Below are 23641 nucleotides of genomic sequence, written 5' to 3' on the forward strand. Positions count from 1 at the left end.
AAAAGCTAAATATGTTTGCTGCGTAAATCAGACGGACTTACTGAAAATGCAAATTAATTCTCTGCCAGCAGGAGGTGCTTTAAAGCGGGAGAAACAGAGGTTTCCCCAGTAACGGCTGTACACACAGCAGCGCTGAACTCACAAACTCTGCTTTATCAGGCATATAACATTAAAGATGAAATGAAAATGACATCGAAAATTTTCTAAAGATAGACATCCTTCAGAAATACAGTGATATAAAAACACCCGCGCCTCGTTTAGATTTTTAAACGTGCAGTACGTGCTCATGTTTATTCAACGAAGCCTTTTGAAAAATCGGTTAGTTTTGATATTGTGGCGAGCGCCACAAATAGGGTTGGGTACCGAACTCTGTACTTTTAAGGGTATTTAAAAGGGAGGAATTGCATCGGTACTTCTGTTTTTTTTACTACACAAATACTGACGTACGCGTGATGCTCGCGGTGATTTTCGGCCTCTGCGTCTCACTATATGACGGCATGAACACAAAAACTTAATCTCCAGAGCTGCTGTGAGAGTCACTTTGCGAGAATTTTACCGTTTCATTTGAGAAAACTAGCATCATCATACTGTATACACACAGAAACTTCATGGCAACCTGTCAAAATAAAAGTACGGTTTAGCATGTAACAGAAATATATTACTCTTGTATTACTTTTGTACAGTATAATGTACATCTTTAAATATTCCATTTTCTATCAAATGTAAATAAAACAATTAAATGATAAAAATAAATATTACAACCAGATTAATCACTTAATTGTAGAAAAAAATACAATTAAAAAAGAAAAAGAAAGAAAGAAAAAGTTTGTAGGGCCCTGTTGTTCAAAATGTTGAAATTGAGACTTTTGGACTTATTTTTTCACTGAAATAAATGTTTTTGTAATTGCACAGAGAGTAAAGTACCGAAAAAAGGTACCGTTGGGTACCGGCACCGAAATTCAGGTACCGATACCGGTACAGTACCGGTTCAAATGTGAACGGTACCAAACCCTAGCCACAAATAAATAAATGTATGGGAAACACATCCCACAGCACAACCACCTGAGCCCAACTTCAGCCTACTCATCACCTTAACTTTAACTGCGTTTGTAGCTGGCGCCATAGCCAGACTGATAAACAAACACAGACCGGAAGTTAACTTCGGGCCAGGCGCGTGGGCCCGATGAAACCATCTATATAAAGCTTGAAGCATCAGAATCGGCATCGGTATCGGCCGATCACCATGACAAGAAATCGGTACTCAGTATCGGCTGCAAAAATCCTGATCGGAGCATCCCTAGTGAAGAACCTTTTTGTATTAGACACACAAATGTGAGTGTGCTTGAATGTTTTAATCTGGTTTCAGAGAGGCTAGATTTGTATTTGATATTGTATCTATTTTAAAAAGAACTTTTTTTAAAATTATTATTTACTTGTTTTGTTTTTTTTTCAGGTAAAACAGTTTCATTTCTAATATTTAAACAAAGTTTGTTTTTCACTTCATTAACTTAAGAATGCTGTTTTTTCCCATTTTTATTACTTGGTCTTTATAGGCGCAGACAAGAGAACAGGAAATTATGGGGAAAAGAGAGATTTTTTTAATCTTTTGGTGCTAGATTCGAACCTACAGAACTCAATGTGTCAAAATTTGTGTGCTAATCGCTAAGCCACAGCTCCAACCTAACTGATCTAAAAAGTGGTATGCTACTGTTTTGTTTTGAATACATAGCCACTAACAATAGATTAATCTGATTCCAACAGTAACGAGCGGTTAAATTAATTGAATGCTCCCTATTGTGGTTTCCACCAAGCATAACAGTTGTTATTAAAGTGGCTGGAAAATTGGCTAGGTGGTGAAGTTTTATCACAAGAATATACAGAATGGCGCAATCAGCTTGATCTGTTACTTGTAAGAGGAATTAAAGAAGGGAAAAACGAATTTCAGACTGTTTTTACATTGGCAACTGGTTTGTCTGGGGTTTACACTCAAACACCTGTAATTATAGAGCTAGAGAACTGTTCTTACAAAGTTTGTCTCGTTTGTGCTCTTTATTTGACACCGGTTGATTGACACCAGAGACATTTGAAAGTTTAATGTCTTAACCCCCCAGCAGGTAACGTGTTGAGATCTTGCGTGTGAAATGTCTTGGCAGTAATGAGACTTATTGAGTGTCAGCCCGAGGCATCAGGGTGTGACGTCCCACCTCCCCGAATCATTCGACTTCAAAACATCAACAGAGACCAGTTTGTGACAGTAGTTGCTGCTCTGAAGATCATGCATCACGCAAACGGCAACAAAAAGACCAGTGAGGTGCGTGATATGACATGTCTAGTCCTGCAGGAGGAACAGTCAGATTTTAGAGCGCACACATTTGCTGCCCCCGGCTATAGCCCTGGGAAACGCTTACCAGGAAGTACTGTGACAAGATATGTAGTTTCATGATGAACTTCAATGGAAAAAAGAGAACAGTATCAAGGATCTACTTCAGTTAGGATTATAGAATTAACTTCAGTGATAGTAATGCATTTCAATTTAATGAGAGATAAACAGACGGGTGTTTTCACACTCAGTCATTGGTGTCTCAAAGTGTAAATTTTGACTGTTGTAAATGCTCCGAACATTGGACTTTTAACTTGCAATATGCATGCAAGGTTCACTTTATTTTTGTTTTATTGTATGTTATATAATATGTATATTATATAATGTATATTTACATTAGATGTAGCTCAATGATAACGGGTGCAGAAAATCAGGTTTTGTGGGAAAATTCAGTTGACAGCATTTCTTCACATTTGGAATGAGGAGCAACTACACAGAAATTGAAATATTTTTAAAACATTTAAAATGAAAATGAATAACTAAATGAAATTGTTTTTTTTTAATTGAAATATATTACTAGAATTGTTACTTTACACTTTCATGGTTCACTTTTTGAAGAGGACTCAAATAATGGAAGAATGAAACTGAAAGAGAAGCGTGTGTTAAAGTGAGGTGAAGGGCAGTTTTTTCAGCCAATAAGAGAAACCGTTCTGTGCATAATTTGCATATTGCATAAGCTACATCCTGCTTAAACACAGTCAGCAGTCCAGTATAAAGCGTATCTGATTAGACGGTTTAATGTCAGCTTTGAGACTGTTTGCACCGTCTCAACACAATTAATTTTAATATTTCAGTCACTGTGACTCACAGGGTCGATTATGTTAATAGAAATTGTTATTTCAGAGTTTCCGACTCATTAGATAAAGTGACCTTTTATGTGTTTATGGGTGGGCGGGTGAATGGATGTATCATTGCGATGTAATGCCTAATCTAACTAGTTTATCAGCTTTTGTAATCGGAATTATTTAGATAATAATTTATCATAGAGGCTGTTAGTAAGCCAGTCTAGTCTATGCCTTTCCCAGATGTGTACCTCAACTGTTAGCAAGTGAATAGTTGAATTGTCTCGGATCAGTGATTAAATAAAGCTTTTTTTTGGCTGTGCTTCTCAGCTGTACATGTGCTAGCCCAAAAATCTAGCATCTTTTTTATGTTTTCCTTTCCTCAGCTGACTTTAGGTTGGAAAAAATTCAAACAAAATCCAGCTGTGTGTGTGTAGGACCCTAAAAATTGGCTGCCTTTCCTGATTGTGAGAGATTGATTGTTTTTCACTGTTTTCCTTACCTAGAAGGAGAATAATTTGAAAAAGATTCATTGTGTTATAATGAATACAATTCATAGCAATCATTTCAAACATACTGTATTGGTAAATAAAAGTCATTTTAGCTAGATGAAGAAAATAAAAAGTAAGAAGCTTCCAGAGTACATGGCTTTGTTGATCCTAATAGGAGCGATCTAGTTTTTGTGCACCAAGCTTGCTGTACACTAACCAAAGATAATGAGTGCATAGGCTTGAGGGGTTGTGGAAGAGCTGGTTTCTCTGGCACCCTGGCTGTGGAAAGGGGTTTGTGTGAGCAGTCTCTTGATGAATGTGCAGTGCTCTTCCTACACGCTGGAGGGGTTGCTGCAGTGATGCATTAGTGTGATATGCAGAAGCGAAGTAATTGACCGGTTTAAAAAATTTTTTTTTTTTTAATTTTCAGAATAATTTCTCCAGTCTTCAGTGTCACATGATCCTTCAGAGATTCTGATATACTGATTTGGTGCTTCATAAATGTTTTTTTTTAGTATCAATGTTGAAAACAGTTGTGCTGCTCTGTTTTTGTTAAAAACATGATACATTTTTTTTCTTCAGGATTCTCTGATGAATAGAAAGTTCAAAAGCATTTATTTGAAATAGAATTCTTTTGTAATATTATAAATATCTTTACTGTCAGATTTGATCAATGTGTAATAAATATGAATTTCTTACAAAAAATCTTACTGACCTCAAACTTTTGAACAGTAGTTTATTATAGTATGTATAATTTGTTAACCGTACAGAATGAAGAATTTAACATCGTTTTTCAGTTCCCAGCTCTATTCCTCCTATTTCAATTCTTTAAATAATTCTATACATTTTTGTATTTAGAGAGGAAATGCTGCTCGGTCAAGATGTGTGTATGTGTCCTGTCCTCGCCTCTTCTGCGTCAGAAGTTTTGGGCAAGCGATTCCTTTAATCCTCGTTAATGAGAAATCTGAGTGATTTCATTTGAAGCACACATTCCTGTGAAAGATAAGATGAGTTATGTTGCAAGCTGTCTGAGACATGTTACAAAATGAAGCCTATTCAGCCACTTATTAAAGAGAAAGAGGGGGAAAGAAAGGAGTGAAGAGAAGAGAACAATGTGATGAAACGGTTCTTTCAGGACTCTTAAGCAACATGTTTTTCCTCTTGGCATTTCACAGCTTCTGATGGAGCTCCGAATGGAAGATTGTGAGATTAAGGACACTGATATTAATTTCCTTTCTCTTTTTTTTTCCCTCCAGGAGCGACGAAAGAGATCGGATCGGCTTTGACCAGGATGTGTATGAGACACAGAAGCATTGAGAACAAGCTCAAACTATTCACCACGTACGACTATTTAATTCTCTTTTGTTATTTATAAGCTCATTAGTTGAATTGGTAATAAAGATTAAGTATTATACAACGCATTAACTGTATGGTGTGTGTGTGTGTGTGTGTGTCCAGGGCTCTCATGGATAACTTGATCACTCCTCTGGAACTGAAAATTGAAGAGTGGAAGAAGGTTGCCAGTCAGCTGGATAAAGACCACGCCAAAGGTATCGGCCTTCTTCCCTCCGTGATATAATCAGAATTCAACAGGTTTAGTATTTAATCTTTGTGTTGAAAAAGCTCCTGTACAGAAGGAGGCAAAGTATCGTTTTAATCCTTTAATGGAGGGTTTTCAAGCTAAGTGGGTTGAATTTAAAGGTAGAGTTAACCTGAAAATGAAAAATTCATAAAACAAGTGAAAGCAGAATAAAAACAATACCTAGAAGAATATCCAGGCTGTTCCATACAGCATGTTCAGACTTTATATATTAATAATGTACACAAACAATTAAATTGTTAATTAAAATGGTAATGGAATCTAGTATTTCTTTATCCTTTGAGATAAGAGTTGATTATACTATGAAACCGTTTACATAGAAATCTTAAGAGGAAAAATGCCCATTCAAAACTAAGTTATGATTGTTATTGGCACAGAAAACTCGTTGACCTCAGTGCAAAAACAAAAAAGTATATCACCACCCCCTTTAAGAACATCACTGTCGGAAAACCTGTCCTCTTAGCTGCACACTGTTACTTATTAAATGGCTCTTAACTCTGTGGGAGTCCCTCAGACAGTTATATTACAGCTCACAATGGATAATTTATTCATAAGAACAATCCATTATGTCATATAAAAGATTAGGCATTCAATCAGTTAGCTTGCAGTTCGCCAGTGAACGCGCGGCTACACCCATGCTATCTCCAACACGTCTGTCTGAGGTTGCTAAGGGGTCGTTTCATTTGACATCATTGTGAATCATTTATTAGCAGTGCTTGCTAAGGCAGGCAACATTATTATTGTTTCTCATATTTAAGATTAGGGATTTGAACCACTGAACTTATTAATATTTAGCTTTTGCTTCCACTGAAGAGGCTAATGTTGTTCTTTCCCTGCCTTTGTTGTTTTTTAGAATATAAGAAAGCACGTGCAGAGATCAAGAAGAAATCTTCAGATACGATTAAACTGCAGAAGAAAGTTAAAAAAGGTAAGATCTTGATGCTTAGATACGACATCTTTGAATGAAAGGGTGAACACCTTGGGTAAATAGTGTTTTAATTATGTTCTATGAGTTGAAACATATGAAGTCCTGTGGTCTTGTTACACACTCGCACACTCTTTCTCAAATTACAGCCTCAGATCTCTTTGTCTAAACACAATAGGACATACCCATGACTTCTGTTGGCGCCGCACCCCGTGTTGTCATAATACCACACCCTGTGTTGTCATGGCATCAACCTTGGCCATCTTGCCCCTGGTCATAAGGCGCTGTTAACTGAATGTTCATTTGAAATAGTCCTTCAGTGTTTATTTTTACAACTTGACAAAAAACTACATCTAGCCAAAATCTAACTGAATGATGAGGCAGTAGTTTCACCAACAGAACCTAATACACTTTTTGGGAGAATCTCACAACACCTATAACGAACATGTCTAGGTCATATTTCACCCCCCAAATTATTAATTATTATTTGCATAAAGACAATAAAGCTTGTTTGTAGAACTAAGATCCATTGTGATGTTATTTTTATAAGTTAAGCACATTCATCCCCAAATTCTCATTATTGTAATGCATTACTGTAAAAAAAAAATTCAATTGTATTCATACAGCATGGCAGTATTGACTTTATATTGTCTTTATATTGTTTAAAAAAATTGTATTGCAAAAAAGAATCAGAAGACTGAAGTTATTTTTAGATCACTTGTATAGTATTATAGTATTTATTAATATTTTGAATCAACTTTTTAATTTGATTAATATTTTTAGTTTTAACAAATTAATGTGTGTTTCAGTTTTTTTCTTAATAATTTAAATTTAACTTGAATTTATTTATTTCTGTTTTAGTTTAGTTAGTTTTAGTTAGTAATTTAGTACCTACTCTTGTTTTTTTTTTTGTTTTTTTTATTCTAATTTCTGTCTAGGTTTTTAATCGAATATTTTTTTTTATTTCAGCTTTATTTTAATTAATGAGAATTATTTTTAATAGGTTTGGTTTTAATTAACAATAAAAACAAAGTAAAGCGTGTTACGGTAATGGGAATTTGGGGAGGTGGGAGTATGTATAATTCTCATGAGAATAATATTGCAATGCAAACAATAGTGCATAAATAATATTTATTTTCTTTTTTTTTTTTTTACAAAATATAAATACTTTCTTTTGATTTTAGTTTGAAATGGTTTAGACGTGACATTTAAGCTTCTTGTATTAAATGGTTAACAGGCTTTAAATGAGATTTGAATACTGTTGGCATAATTTCGAGGGTGTTGGGATGTGGCATGAAACGAGTTTAAGATGGTGGAAGAGATGTGAGGGATAAATGGAGCCGTGATGAATTGAATACATGGAATAGAGGCGATGAGAGAGATAAATGCATATGCAGATGTGTTCTGTCATTATGGTGGGTGTCGTCTGCTTCAGCTGTGTGTGTGTGTGTGTGTGTGGGCAGCAGTTAGAGACTGACTCTTCACTTCTGCTCTGGTCTATTTGAGGGGTCAACACTCCCGCTGCTTATTTATATTCTGCATCCACCCTCATGCAAACGCTTACTCAACATTTCCAGATGATATTATAAAAATGACTTTTGCGTTTTCTGTGTGCTCATACATAAAAACCCCTGATCGAAGTCCATTTTATGATTTGTAAGCTTTCTGGTGCCAAGGACCCTCAAGTATGATAATCTCCTTTCCGAGGAGCCCCTTCCTAATATATTAGATTTAAGAAATAAAGACTTTTATTCAGTAAGGATGGATTAAATTGATCAAAAGTGACAGCAAAGACTTTACATTGTCACAAAAGATTGATATTTCAAATTATTTCATAAATCTGTTGTTTTTAAACTATGTTCAAAGAATCCTGAAAAAAAAATATCACGGATATTTCCACAATTTCCACAAAAATATTAAGCAGCACGTCTATTTTCGACATTGATAATATTAAGAAATTGATTTTGAGCATCACATCAACATATTAGAATGATTTCTGAAGGATCATGTGACACTGGAGGGACTGTATGGAGGGGTTTATTTATTTAAAAAAAAATTTTTTTTTTTTTTTTATAGGGGTAAAAACTAGCATTTGAGGAAATGAGCAGTTTTTGATAGAGCATTGTCACCAGAATAGCTCATATCTCAAGGCCACACAAACTCTCAAAGAGGAAAGAGATCCCCCATCCTTCCTTCCATTGGCGTGTCATCTTTCCCAACATTGGGAAAACACCCTGTGGTCATATACTCCCTTTCATACGGAGGGGTTCTTCTGCTGCTGCTGCTGCTGCACGATCTGTCTTGTCTTGTATTTACGAGTAGTATGACCTTTGATCCGGTGTCTTTTGGTTTAATAGTCACTTACTGATTCTGAAAACTGAACCAAAGGGAAATCTGTATAATAAGGCTGAACACATTTCTTTGGGGATATTTACAACAGAGATTTTGTTCAAATTCATTAGTAATTCTCTGGGAGACTGTTTGTATCTCCGTGGTTTGATTCGATCAGTGTTGTTCTATATTTGCATTTTCTACCATGTATTATTTTGCATTTCCAAATAGCTAGTAGCCTAGTTTCATATACTCACCAATGATCATTTTTACTTGGAATTTTTACCACATGCAAGGGGGTAATTTATGGAGGGTTTATTTATTTAAAAAAAAAATTTTTTTTTTTTTTTTATAGGGGTAAAAACTAGCATTTGAGGAAATGAGCAGTTTTTGATAGAGCATTGTCACCAGAATAGCTCATATCTCAAGGCCACACAAACTCTCAAAGAGGAAAGAGATCCCCCATCCTTCCTTCCATTGGCGTGTCATCTTTCCCAACATTGGGAAAACACCCTGTGGTCATATACTCCCTTTCATACGGAGGGGTTCTTCTGCTGCTGCTGCTGCTGCACGATCTGTCTTGTCTTGTATTTACGAGTAGTATGACCTTTGATCCGGTGTCTTTTGGTTTAATAGTCACTTACTGATTCTGAAAACTGAACCAAAGGGAAATCTGTATAATAAGGCTGAACACATTTCTTTGGGGATATTTACAACAGAGATTTTGTTCAAATTCATTAGTAATTCTCTGGGAGACTGTTTGTATCTCCGTGGTTTGATTCGATCAGTGTTGTTCTATATTTGCATTTTCTACCATGTATTATTTTGCATTTCCAAATAGCTAGTAGCCTAGTTTCATATACTCACCAATGATCATTTTTACTTGGAATTTTTACCACATGCAAGGGGGTAATTTCATGAAAAATATCATGAACAATCATTACTTTTATCTGTAGTACCTCCTACTAGGAGAGTCCTTTACTGTGATGTTAGTCATCTGCAGCTGGCCTTGTCCTGACACAGTCTGAATCATAAGATAGGGGCTGAATGAAATGTTAGCATGTTGATTCAGAGGCTAACGCACACCCATAACCCCATCCTAGCGCTGTTTGAGTTACTGCCATAACTCTCACAGGTGGTGAGAAAATTTAAATAAATATGGCGTCTAGACCTATGATGCGTCTCGGAATGCACATTCATCTTTATATCTTACATTTGTGTTACTCTGAGGTCTAGGGGGCAGACCTCTCAGAAGTCTTGGAACCGTCTGTGTGGGGATTGTGAAGAAAAGGAGCATTGGATCTGAATTATTCAAACTCATGCACATTAGTATTCCAATGCTGTTGCTGCCGTGTTTGAGATGGTATGAAGAACCAGAGCTCTGGACATTCTCTGCTCTTTCTTTGGTGTCTGAATTAACTACATTTTTAAATATGAATGAAATGGTTTAATTTTAGAATTTGTTTATATTTCGTCTCAGATTTAATGCATTGATAATCGATTTCATCATTTTATTCATATGTTATTTAGACCTAGTATGCTAAATGATATGCAGCCCAGGTATATTCACATGTTGCTGTGCACTCGTTGTTTAAAAATGAAATCCTTGAGGGCCCTTAGTCACAGATCCAGTGTAGTACCACCTACTGGGTGGAGGCTAACCATCATCATCATCATCATCAGTAAGGTTCCTTTGCCCTACTTCTCCCAGAAAACCTGCACACCTGCCTCCTGCATGTGTTTATGGAGAGAAGGTGTCTGCTCATGACATCATAGCTTCCAACAGCTCGGGACTTCTAGACCTGAAGGAATGTCTCTGTGGCGCACACACCTTTGTCCGAATGGCTCTGGGTTATTTTCCCATCACCTCCCTTTTCTGTTTTTAAATGGGGTTTGTTTTTTGTTTAAATAGCTCAAATGAACCAAACACTAGAGCTGTGTTACTTTTCTAAAAATGTGCATGGGGCTTTCCATTTGGTTCTGCATAATTGCATAAAATGCATAATTTCCCATAGATTATTGATAATGGTCCGTATACTTTTGCATCCATTAATTTTTCCTTTTTTAACCTAGAACATGGAAAATGTAAAACATGGAAAATGTGGTTTCTTCTTTAATGGTTCTGACACTCATTAATAGAATAAGCAGACACAAAATTCTTATTTCATAAAAAAATCTTAAAAATGTTATACAGCTTGTTTTTTTATGTATATAAATGCTAAATTTAATTTCTAGTGTTTTAGCATTTCTATACACATGCTAAAAGTGCCCTCTAGTGCTACTGATGTGGCTACCAGTAACCCATTGCTTTATAAAAAATCTCTGGCGTCAATATTGAAAGGCATTGACATTTTTATGATCATATAGCTAGTTTTGCAAAATATCTTGATAATTTTTCACGGCTAAAAATATTTAATTCTTTGCATTTAATCAGCTGTTTGTATCCAGGCACGGTCTACGGGGGTGCTAGAGATGCCAAGCACCCTCAAACGAAACTCAAACGTTTTAAAATCATACTTTAAAGTCATGCATTCGGCTCTCAATCGAGCATGTGGGAGAAGCATTACTCCTAATTTGGCCAAACAGAACTTTTAAAATCAACGGTTTTTTCAATATTAATTTGTGCATTTTGAAAATGTTTATTAAGGGTGCAAAAAGTCATCAACAAAAATCTGAAAAGAAGTCAATATTTTACTTTTTCTCGCAACATTTTGTGTGTATGGTTCTACTTTCAATTTTGGTTTTCAACATAGCATATACAACAACCGTTCTTTTTTCATTTCATTTTTTTCGTCATGGTTAAAAAATGAGAAATGAATGGACGCAAAAGTACATGGATCAATAATTAGCATTTTTTTTAAATAAAATAATTTATGAAATATTTTTATTGTATATTATTAATAAATAATTCATTTATAATTATAATTTTTATTTTTTTCATTTTCATTAAAAGGTTTGAGTGGTGCTTGCCAGTACAAAACTCGCCTTCATGATGCTAGTGTGTTTTAGGTGGTTGCTATGCAGTTGCTAAGGCGGTGTCCTAGTAGCCGACTCAAAGCAACTCAATTATGGTCATGGTGTAACACCTGCTGAATGTTTTTGATGGACTGAAGTCTTCTTAGTGGTTGCTAGGACATTGCTATGTTGTTTCTATGGTGATGTTAAGGTGTTCTAAGGGGTTACTATGAGGATCGTTTTTAGATTATCACTCTTTCACATTTCAGTGTTGGGTTGTATTCTATTAACAAGAAACAGGCTCCTGTAACATATTTAAGATATAGCTGCATGTTTCCTAAGCCATTTGTCTTCCAGACAGGCCGTGGGATTTATCAACAGACCTACTGACCTTTGCCCTTTAAACTGAAGATGGCCCCAGCCCTAAGCTGTCCTACCCAACCAGGTTCCTTTTAGCCTTCACTTCAGGCTGTGTTTGAAGGTGTAATGGTCTAAGAGCATCTAAACACACATACGGTCACACAATCACACAAGGTCAATGCACTCAAGCACCGGGGATCACATCTCTGCCTGGAAGGTCAAAGGACTTAACTGAGTTCCGCAACACTGATGAGGATTGCTTAAATCCCAAAAATGCATACGCAGCACTTAAACGGATTTGCAGAGGTTGTTTAGATTTACTGTGCTTTGGCGCTTGTGCAACGCTTGTGGATCTGATTCTGTTATTCAATTAAAATGTCAAATAGACTCAAGAGGTGTTCTCTAAATGCTATTGAGCCTTTTTGTGAGGGTTCTGTTTTCTTAAAATGTTAATTTTAATTGTAAAAATGTCCCATTCTCAGGCGTATTTGTCACCAGTGATTTTTTTTTTTCTTTTTTACTACTTAAAAGTGTCTAATTAGGGGGTCACTGAGATTAAATAGTATTCACCAGGTCATGTTATCTCAATATGCCAGCATATCATTTGTAGTCTTTAAAGTGAGTGAACGTCATTATAAACATGTCTAAAGAAACTTGTAGTGCCTGTGAAAGAAAGCATACATCTGTCTTGCATGCCAGCTTGGAGTGCAGAAGATCAGATGTCACAAAGGACACCTGAGGTTATTGTTAGCAATGGGGATGATGAGATCAGTGGTGTATGCGTCTGCACACCCTGCACACAGCTGTCAGAATGCTCTCCTGTTGGTGGAATGTTGATACGAATCGTCCACAAACATACACAAAAGACTCTAAAAGGTGGTTTTTAAGCAGCGATGCCTTAGAAGACCCATTTTTGGTTCCCCAAAGAACCTTTCAGTAAACAGTTCTTAAAAGAACCATGTTTTTCTTAGTGTAAAGAACAATTTAACAATTAATGGAACCTTTTTTCTTTCCATTATAAAGAACCTTTTGTGCATTTGCGTGATATATATGTGATGTGTTTGCTGACAATATAAAATTAGGATTAAATATTAAAGGTATTGCTCATCCCTATCATGCACACCAGGGTTGGAAGTTAACAAGGGCTTAGGGCAAAAATGCCACCAAATGAACAAAAATGCTCCCCAAATTCATGAGAAGGGGGCAAAAAATGTCCCTGGACAATTAAGATAGACGGCTGCCACCATTAAAGTGAAATGTGAAATGAATTCCCTTAATGGAAAAGTTCATTTCTGGTCCTGATGCACTCACGCATACACAGTCGAAAAATGCAGTAATGTGATTGCAAAAGCAAAGAAACTATTCATTTAGATGAGATGTGTTGGGGATGATGCATCTGCTGAGAGATGAAAAACAGAGGAAAAGGCCAGGTCATGTGTTCAAAGCTCCTCACGTGGTGTGTGCTGGCATGAGGTAAACAAACCTCTAAATGTGATTAACCTCACATTTCTCCCATTGCACTTCATCAGTACAGTTAAAGCACCAGGAGACAGAAACAGTCATATCATATTAAAAATCACTCCGTTATGCTCTTATGGTAAATACTTTGCATCTTTTTTGTTTTTCTTGTTAACTTGTTTTGCCAATTCTTTTTTTTTTTCAGTGAATTTTAGAGTGTTTGAGTGAAATCAGTTATCTTATGTCTTATTTTCTATCATTAAGCTCTATTATATAGCCACGCCTAGCACCATGGAATCTAGATATCGATGTCAGTCATTAAAAACAGCCGTATTGGTCGATCACTGCTATGTTGTAGTATTACTAGTAGCTACTATGGAATGTGAGGGGTCTCAGTGGCAGCTGGGCTTTAAATGCAACACAAGAACACATGCACACCATACAGTCCACCTGTGTGCCATTACCAGAGACCCCAGATCCATCGTCACGCCTGGTCACGAATGACCAAGGAAATCTGCACAGCGAGGCTCTTTGAACAGCTATTAGCATTGCAGCAAATATCAATGGTGTCTTAAGTGTTTATAGAAACTGTACTGCCTCCTAGTGGTTGCAAACAACATGAGTTTTAGCATCAAACTGCAAGGCAAAGTTATTCCTTGCTTCAAATATCAACAACAAAGAGCTGTTGTTTTAGTATTATTTGTATAGTATTGTACTATTTATATACTATTATAACATTTATCAGTATATTGAATTAGTTTTTATTTTTATATTTCATTTTAATATTAGTAATTTTACATGTTTTTGCAATTATTACAAAGTTGTTGTTGTTTATGTGTATATATTTCTGTCTAGCTTTTTTTTTGCTTTAATAATTTGAGTACTTTTAGTACAAAGTCAAAGTCTTTTTGATCCTGTCAGTGGTTTATGAAATGTCGTTGTGTTTTCACAGGTAAAGGTGAGGTGCGGATGCAGCTGGACAGCGCCCTTCAGGACGTCAACACACGCTACGCAGTTTTAGAGGAGACTGAGAAGAGAGCCGTGTGTCGAGCACTTATTGAGGAAAGAGGAAGATTCTGCTCATTCGTCACAATGCTCAAACCTTTCCTGGTGAGTGTCTGAGCAGACTCTGATAAGGCACTATATTTTGCAAAAAGAAAATGCCTGGCTTAAGACCACACCATTTTGTCAGCATTTTACATTACATCATCATTTCCATAATATTTGAACATTTTGAACTGTAAAATACCTGAATGTTGTGAGAGTATTTGGTTTTAATGCCTTTAAATTGATGCTGTTTTTCATTAAACAGGAAGATTGTCATTATTACATCAGAATGCATTAGAATTATGAGAATTTGGGGGGAAAAAGTACTTGATTGCCATGAAAATGTGCTGTTATATATTTTTATTTTATTCTGCTTAAATATTATCACACCGTTGATTTTTTTATTTGTAATGTCAGGACGAAGAGATAAGCATGCTTGGTGAAGTCACCCACTTACAGACAATTCTAGAAGATCTCGGCAATCTGACGGCTGATCCCAACACACTGCCTCCTGCTAGTGAACAGGTGCTGCATGGATTCTAATCAGGCACATTATGTCTGTTTTGATCTGTAGAGCTGTATATGTTCTTGCACTCTTGACTTCCTGGTCTGGTTTTGTTTATGCAGGTTATTCTTGATCTGAAAGGCTCAGACTACAGCTACTCATATCAGACTCCACCCGCGTCTCCTAGCAACACGTTATCACGCAAGAGCAGCATCAGCAGGTGAGTTCAGTGTCGGGAAGAAATGTGTGTTGCAAGAACTGTTAGCTAACTTGCAAATTGATAATTATTATATTTATATTGTAGTGTTTTTTGCTGCTAGGCCAAATTTTAAATTTTTTTTAACATTGTATTGACTGTCTTTCTTAGTGGTAACCTTTAAGCTTTCTACAGTAAGATATAATTAACAGTGATATATGTAACAGTGATCGGCTTAACTGCACATTGCCTTATATATAATATTATTTTTCTTTGAAAATGTTTGGAAAAAGAGGAGCGCAGGTGACAAACAATTGCGTGTTATTGTAAATAATCAGTATAAACTTTCTCTCTTAGTAACTACACCTCTGTGCGTCATGTCCCATCTCTGGACTCCATCTCCAGTGCAGTGGATGGGCTTCATCTGCGAGCACCAGACACAACACAGGTATCATGGATACACGCGCCACAACACAAAACAATGGGTCCAAAAGGTACCTAGTTCAGTTGGTATATTAACCCTAAGAAACCCAAATAGTTTGAATAATTTTTCACCCAGAACACACATGCAGCCTCATTCAGCCCAAAGAAGCGCATCCGGCTGCAAGCACCATCAAAGCCTGCAGTTTGCTGTGGTGCCTAATCCAACCCTCAAAATCCAACCTTTTTGAACCCCAAGATCAAATCAGCAAATTGATCATCAGTACACAATCATAATTGGACAGTACTTCAGTGCAAATAATATCAAATATTTAATGTAGTTTGTCTGGGTATTACAGTGTAAGTGTATTGCAAATAAGGTAGTATTTCACTGTTGTGATGCTTAAAATAGTAACACATAAAATGCATGATAATAAATTTGACAAAGTTATACAGTTTTATTACACAGTTCAGTGTTTTACAAAAAAGTAGCATAGGTTAATACTATGAGAACACTAAATTATAATACAGTTTGCTATGATTATGTGTAGTATGCTAGTTTATCAGTCCAATGTATTAGCCAAGTTAACCATAATGTGGAGACAAAAAGAAATATTATGGCAAAATACCACAGGGGAATAGGGTGACATTTTTATTTAATAGATATCACCATACATTCCCAGGTCATTAATCACAGTACATTAAGACATTAAACGTTGTATTGCAAGTTTTCTGAATTGTTGTTTAAATAAGTAAATTAAGAAAATATAATTAAATGCATTCATTTGCATGCATTTGAAATCTGATCATTGGATAAAGCCAGGTCCAAAATTCTTGTTTAATTTTGTTGACATATTAAAGGTTTTACAGGGGAGATTTATTTTTAGCACTTTTAAGTTGGGTGTATGAACTGTTAAAGTGATTTCTGGCTCAGTCCAGGAGAAAAAAAGTATCTATTGTGAGATATCTCCGAATCAGCCATGCATGAAAAAGCAGTGGCTTTGCCTTTAGGGTCTTGCCTTATATTTGACCATTAGTAGCTATATTATGTGACACTTGTAATTTTAAAGACGGATCAACAAGTGGCATTTTACTATTTTCTGAATAGAATACCCAAAAGCAGTTACTTTCAACCAGGAAATTTGTTTAGGGGTCTAAGGGGGTTTGTATTTTGACGGAGGCTTGGATTCATCTAATGTCATCTTTCTCTTGTTCCACTCCTCTCTGCCCCTCACCTCCATCTCCCAGCGCTCATGCAGTCCTCTCCTCCTGGTTGGAGGGGAGGAAGGCACTCGCTCTCTCAGTGAGGGGAATTCTCCCACAATCCCTCGCACGGGCCACCAACACCTCCGGCACAGGAGCACTGTGAGCATAGACTCAGTGTAGTGCTGTGTGTGACTGTGGATGGATTCATTACTGTTGCATGTACTCCTGGACACTTGCCTCTGATGGTTTTCTTCTGTGGTTTTCTGTGGTTTTCATCGTGCATGTGTAGAGGTTGTGTCTATGTGAAGGTAGACAGTGCCCTCTGCAGGCTATTGAGAGGGACGCCTTCTGATAGCTGTACACGGGGAGAAAGAAGCAATTTTAAATAATTTTCTGCTTTTAGTGTCTGTTTTTGAATATAATATCAGTCCCATGTCTTAAAACAAACACACTAACCAGTTTGCATATCTACAACTAAAAACCTGCATGCTCTGACAGGTCCATCTGAACTTTTCTACACTTACCAAACTGTCGTTAAAGTCAACATGAAATCAAAACAGTCAGTTTATATACATTTCTGGTCGTCTTGTGTGCAGATGTTCACAATCCTTTATTATTATTCCTTTCCTCCTGATGGTTTAATGTTAACCAATGGCAGAATTTAGGATTTAGGGTTCATTTTTTGCTACTTTTGTAGGTAATGCAGCCTGTATACAATATCAAATATTTTAAGTAGGGATGCACCGATACTGGTATCGGCATCGGGCCCGATACTGAGCTCATGTACGGCGGCGCAGATGCGCGAGCTTGTCGAGTGAATATATCTTTCTCACAGACATCACTGGAAAGTATTTTAAGTAGAAATGTTTAACTCCTTCCCTGCCAGAGTATTCTTTTTAAGTTGCCAGCCACCGCAGATATTTTTGATCATATTCACAAATCTTCATAAATTGCCCCCACAATATTCTGTTGTATGAATATGTAAACAGAGGTTTCTGTTTATTTTTATTTTTACATATTCATTTTTCAGCAACAGAAAAAATATTCCAATTGATTCATTCTTTGTCAACATCATAAAAAATTTCAAAAAAAATTTTCAAGCAGAAAACTTTTATATTTTCATTTTATTTATTTTTTTAATTCCATATAGCAACATCAGTTGTATAATTAAAAAAAAAAATTCCAAAGCTTGCCTCAATAAAGCTTGTCAAAAATTATGCAAAATGTGTCAGTGGTGGAAAAAGAGTTAACATTGTTAGAATAAAGCATTCTGCAATTGAAGCAAATAAAGGTAAATAACAGAACGTAATTGCAAAAATTATTAAAAAGAACCAGTTAACATTGCATGGGTGAACTTGACCTTCAAGCTCCATGTCCTGGTTAAAAAACCTCCACAGTGCTCTGCAAACTCGCATTCAGATCTGGAACGCCCATTTTCATGATCCACAAATTTCCTGTTGGATCAAATGAAGTCCCGCCCTATATTTTAATATATTGCTTAATCATGTCACATCATGATAAAATGGTTTGTGAACACCATTTCATGTTGGCTTTAAATCCTTATTACCTTGTAACTACAGTTTGTCATAGTGTTTTGTTTTTGTTACTTACTAAGTTGAGATGGAGTAACCGAGTATATTTTTGTGTAGGAAAAAGGTCAGAACTCTCCAGGCACAGAGAACGGGACCTCCATGCCCCCACTGCACAAAGTTTACAGCGGGCATGAGGAGAGAGCCAGGACACTCTCCACCTCGGGCAAGGTACACGCTCATTTAAATGCAGGAATGATTTCTAAGCAAAAATGTAAAAAAAAAAATTTCTACTGGAATCATTGTGATGGACACTTTTTCCGATCTCTGAGTGGCTCTCATTGCTGTCTGTAGCCACAGTCAGCCAGGGAGCAGCTGGCTCTTACTCTTGGAGGCGGGCTAAATTCAGAAGCTCCTCGGACCAGCCGAGATTCCCTCCACTGCTCCAGCGGATACAGCACCCAGACGACAACGCCATCCTGCTCAGAAGACACCATTCCCTCGCAGCATGGTCAGTATGCGTGTATGTACACTCACATGCATGAGCTTTTTCTTTTTCTGTTCTGTAATTTTCCTTTCAAATCTTCATTGCACACAACTTGGAGAGATTATAAACAGTACTCAGTCTAGATTTCTTTTTCTCAATTTTTACCCTTTTTTTTACCCTCAACACAGTAATCTGATTTGTGGTTTGTGTGCACATCAAATGTGCTTTATGGTCCAATTTTAGACCAAATCTGATGTGCTTGCACGAATCACAGGCTTAGATTGCTGTCCAAAGTGCATGTTTCTGGGCCTTTGTATAAATGTTAAATGTACTTTATTGTTCTTTTACAGCGGTAAAGAAAGAACCTCCTCTATATGGTAGGTTTCTGAATGCCATTGCATAGACTTAATTATTCTCATTGTGATCATATACCAATAATAAACAACATTAAATGTCTTTATTTTTGGGAATCCATGTCATATCGCAGGCGTGCCTTTGTTGAAAGAGTGTTATCTGTATGCATAAGATTTGAGTGTGTGCAACCATGAGATATAACTAGTGGCATCTCGTTAGTCTGTTGTCCATCTTCTCATGTTGCCTGAGTTTAACTGAAAGACACTCTCAAACAGAGCTTTTGTTTGTCTGTTTTATTCATTTTCTAGGAGGTAATCCAGTACTGCTCTCTTCATGCAGTCATTTTTTTAAGGCTGTCAATTTAGTGCAATTAATTAATAATGTGATTAAGACAATAATACGATTTTTAGGTTTATATTTTATTTAATTTTAGTATACTTGCTATTTAAAAATTTTTTATATGCATCTCAAATTTGCATAATTTTCCCTTTGCAGTTTGCAGTTATTGCATGTGCATTTAGTCCAAAAGAAAGAGATTTTTATTTATTTTTTTAATTATAGATTTATCTATAATAAAGATTTTATTTTATATATATATATATGCACGCTATTAAAAATATATAAAATGCATTTGTAGGTTTCATTTAAACAACTTTAAACAAATAATTAAAATTTAAACAATTAGATAATGCTGCCTTTCAACAGTGTTAAAACATCACACAAGCCAAGCTGAGTTTGCGAGGTATAAAAACACATGCACTGTCATGTCCGAAACACTCTCACAACGTTGGGCCATCTTTATTGTTAAACCCTGACATCAAATTTTGAGACATGATAAACAGCTGTTGTGTTTTCTTCCACTGTCATTCCCTGCATATGTAATTTCTGCTTGAATTTCATTATTTTTCTCTTTTAAACAATATAGAAGTGCTATCATTTAACATTAACACCGTGTGTGACTCTCCTCTTTTTGTGTTTCTCTCTCTTTCAGACTATGACTACATCTCCCTGCATGGAGGAGAGGACGCCCACAGCCAGTCTGAATTTGATAAATCTTCCACAATTCCTCGCAACAGCGACTTGAGCCTCAATTACCGCAAAATGTTTCAAAGCAAGAGGCCGGCGTCTACCGTCAGTCTGCTGATGGATCCGGAGCCTATAGGACCCCACACGGCCACCATCCGCCGTAAACCCTCCAGCAAGCCCAACATCCGCCGTGGGACCATCAGTGGAGGAGTGCCTATCCCCATCTCCACACCACAGGTCCTTCATCTACTCAAACTCTAGTCAGAAAATTCTTAAACAGTGTTCAGGAGACCTGCTGGAATATCTGTCATAATTTGGAACCAGTCGTGAAGGATTGTGAATTTTCATAAAGAATTCCAGCACAGTATTATTTTCAAACACATTGTTTCTAAAATAACTTTTACAACTACAAATAGGATGAATGCCCCTGTAGGACATAAAAATTTATTTCTTTCAGGATTTTAATGTGCTTACAGCCCACACTACTGTTTAAAATTTTGGGTCAGTCATTTTTTTTTTCTACTTTTATTCTTACTTTTATTCAGCAAGGATACATTCAATTGATCAAAGTTAACATTAAAGACATTTATAACTTTACTTTACTTTATAACTTTACTGTTCTTTAGAACTTTCTATTCAAAAGAATCCTGAAAAATGTCCAAGTTTCCACAAAGATATTAAGCAACTGTTTCCAACATTGATAATAATAAGAACTGTTTCTTGAGCAGCAAATCGGTATATTAGAATGATTTCTGAAGGATCATGTGACACTGAAGACTGGAGTAATGATGCTGAAAATTCAGCTTTGCATCACAGGAATCAATTACATTTTTTAAATAGAAAAAATTAAATCTCAATAATATTTCACAATATTACTGTTTTTACTGTATTTTTTACTGCATATGTTTTTACTGTATCAAATAAATATAGCTTTATTGAGCATAAGATACTTCTTTCATAAACATTAAAAAATCTTACCAACCCCATAAGTTTCAAATGTAGTATATAATGTTTATATATAGTAGTATTGGCTGTTTTAGACCAATTATTTTGTTTTTGATGCAAATCATACAGTTCCTGTATTTTTCATAAATAAAATTGGTTCTCAATTCCACAGCAGCAGAGGCAATATCATCATCATCAACAACAACAACAACAACAGCAATATAATCAACAACAGTACAATCACCAACAGCAATATAACCAACCGCAGGAGCCGCAGTATCAACAGATACATCAAAAAGAGCTCCAGCAGAAACATCAAAATCAGCAGCAGATTCAAAACATGGCTGCTCACAATTCTAGCGTGCCCACTGAAAGCGTGCAGATCAATTCCGCCCAGCCTGGCGTGGATCATGTCGACGGCGTTCCTGATCCAGGCAGCGGAGGTGATATGTTGAGTATGATCCGGAGAGGAGTCAAACTACGTCGGACACTTACCAATGATCGTTCGGCGCCTTTAATCACCCCCAACCATCTCAACTGATCACAGCTTTATTTTTCCTGTGCTTTGAATTCATCTGTGACTTTTTACGGTTGCCTTTTCCGTCTTTTCGTTTAGTGACTTACTTTTTTCATGCCTTTTAATGTTGCGGTTTGCATATTTTTTTGTTTTGTTTTTAAGTGGAGGCAAAACAGTTGACTAACGTGCGACTCCTGCCACAAGAAAAGGCGTTTGATTTAACTACACTGTGCTAGAACAACAAACGTTTCGCAGTGTCCGTGCGAATGTTGCCTGTCAATAAATTAAAGTTAATTCTGCAGGCTGTGTGCTTTACATATATATGTATACCTATATGCACAGATATATATGTATTTAGAGATCTAGATTGAGCATCGGAGCTTAAGATATATTAAAGTTATTTGTTTATGTTGTATTCAAAAGGATAAAGCACTCAGCCTTCTGGTTAGAGATCAAAAACTTCTGTATATATTAGCGAATCAATTGAAAGACTGTTGTATTATTATTCATTTTGTTTTTTTGTTGGTTTTCGAAATTAGATAAAGCAGCACTAGGCGTCTATTTTTGTACAGTTTAGGGTAACAGAAAACTGCACCACTGCCTTTAATCCGCCCAATGACTGGATGCCGAATGCAGCCAATGAGAGGAATGGAGGGAGGGAAGGAGCGATGTGATTGGGTGGATGAATGAAGGACTGGAATAGTGGATCTTATTTGTGTTGCTTATGACTGTGAGAGCTTATGAAGGCATCACTGTGGTTATTTATTCAACCTGTTTGATTCTGAATCATTTTTAATCATTTTTAATTCTGTTGCAAGTTGCCTTTGTTTGAAATCAGTGTCCCATCCCTCCACCAATTTAAGTAAAGCTTATTCAGTGGAAATGTAGGGTATACTTGTCTTTTCACTTTCACTCAGGTCTCATGAAACTTTTAGTGCATCTTAAATAGGGGGGGGGGCAGAATAAAACTGAGACGTGATTTGGCTTATTGCGATCAATATCAAATTGCAATAGCTTTGAAAATGAATATATAGGCACTGTATGTTTCAGCGTGAAATGCAGCACTGCATTCTTTTACACACGAGCAGCTCGTGATCCGATGATTTCAGTATCTCTAAATCTGCTCATCTGATCCACATGAACTTGTAAGTTTGGGACACTTATAACGTGTATTTGGAAACACACCATGCACCATCCATCTTCCCAAACTTTTAATGAGAAGCGCTTATATAATGCCGACTGTTGTCAACAAAAGAAAAGCCCTGCAGTTTTCCACCAAAACAAAAGCTTTATGGTTTGAAAAAGAGTTAATTTGATTCAATTATTGTACAGTTGCACTGTAAAAAAATTTTTTAATAAAATTACAGTACAATTAATATTTTACCATCGTATTGATGTAATTATAACATTTTTGGCCAAATTGTACAGCCCTTCAAACAAGCGCAGCAAATCTGGACCTAAAATCTGGATATTGATATTGACAATATAAATTTTTACCAGAAAGATTGCAATGAGAAGTTAACATTACTAACTGCTCGTTATAATAGCTTTCTCCTGCAAATAAGCGTGTGCAGAATGTTTGGATATATGTTAATAATTAAAGTGGTTCTGTTTTCTTAATTGAAAGTCAATGCTGGACGTTTGCTTTCAAGCTTGAAGTGCATCACCAATGCCTTGAACATGTTTAATATAAGGTTTAATGAATTGAACATCATTTTTAGCACCTCTAAAAGAAGCACTTCTGCGGTCTGACAGCATCTCTCGCAGGCATCTGTACTCTCTTTGATGTCTTATAATTTATCACATCTGTCACGCACGTGCTGGCTGGTGCGCTTTGAACTTTCCCTCCTGCTGCAAAAGTTGCTTCTTCATATCTTACCGCATTCTTTTTTCTTTTTTTTTTACCGCTCCCTGTTTTTTGTATACTTTTCAGGTTATTCTCAATCTAGGGTTACTTCACACCTGTCTGAGCCGTGTCTAGGATTTCTCGCCCCCTCTCCATCTGAATGCTCAATTGTTTTGTCTCTCTTCAGTGATTCAGATGTGGCCAGAGATGTTCACTGCTGACACAATGCTCCTCAGGCCTTTTACTGTAGGATTAGCTTGCAGCTGCTGTACGGCGCTCCT

The 23641-nt window shown here is 36.3% G+C and overlaps 1 protein-coding gene across 3 annotated transcripts in view; it reads left to right on the forward strand.

Annotated features, from left to right (window-relative positions):
* The window catches only part of LOC107708130 (MTSS1-like protein), a 70654-nt gene extending 50326 nt beyond the window's left edge, over positions 1-20328 (forward strand). Inside the window, exons 4-15 of one of the 3 annotated variants that reach the window (XM_016512283.1) lie at positions 4910-4994; positions 5112-5203; positions 6107-6181; positions 14235-14392; positions 14747-14854; positions 14957-15054; positions 15388-15478; positions 16699-16815; positions 18306-18416; positions 18540-18696; positions 19023-19049; positions 20018-20328. In XM_016512283.1, the coding sequence (XP_016367769.1) occupies positions 4910-4994; positions 5112-5203; positions 6107-6181; positions 14235-14392; positions 14747-14854; positions 14957-15054; positions 15388-15478; positions 16699-16815; positions 18306-18416; positions 18540-18696; positions 19023-19049; positions 20018-20313 (1415 nt within the window). In that variant the 3' untranslated portion in view covers positions 20314-20328. The remainder of the gene's footprint in view (positions 1-4909; positions 4995-5111; positions 5204-6106; positions 6182-14234; positions 14393-14746; positions 14855-14956; positions 15055-15387; positions 15479-16698; positions 16816-18305; positions 18417-18539; positions 18697-19022; positions 19050-20017) is intronic. The other 2 variants (XM_016512284.1, XM_016512285.1) reach the window with 2 other exon arrangements.
* The last annotated feature ends 3313 nt before the right edge of the window (positions 20329-23641 follow it).

Source organism: Sinocyclocheilus rhinocerous, unplaced genomic scaffold (assembly GCF_001515625.1).
Source record: "Sinocyclocheilus rhinocerous isolate Xijiao unplaced genomic scaffold, SAMN03320098_v1.1 scaffold113, whole genome shotgun sequence".
Taxonomy (NCBI): Eukaryota; Metazoa; Chordata; class Actinopteri; order Cypriniformes; family Cyprinidae; genus Sinocyclocheilus; species Sinocyclocheilus rhinocerous.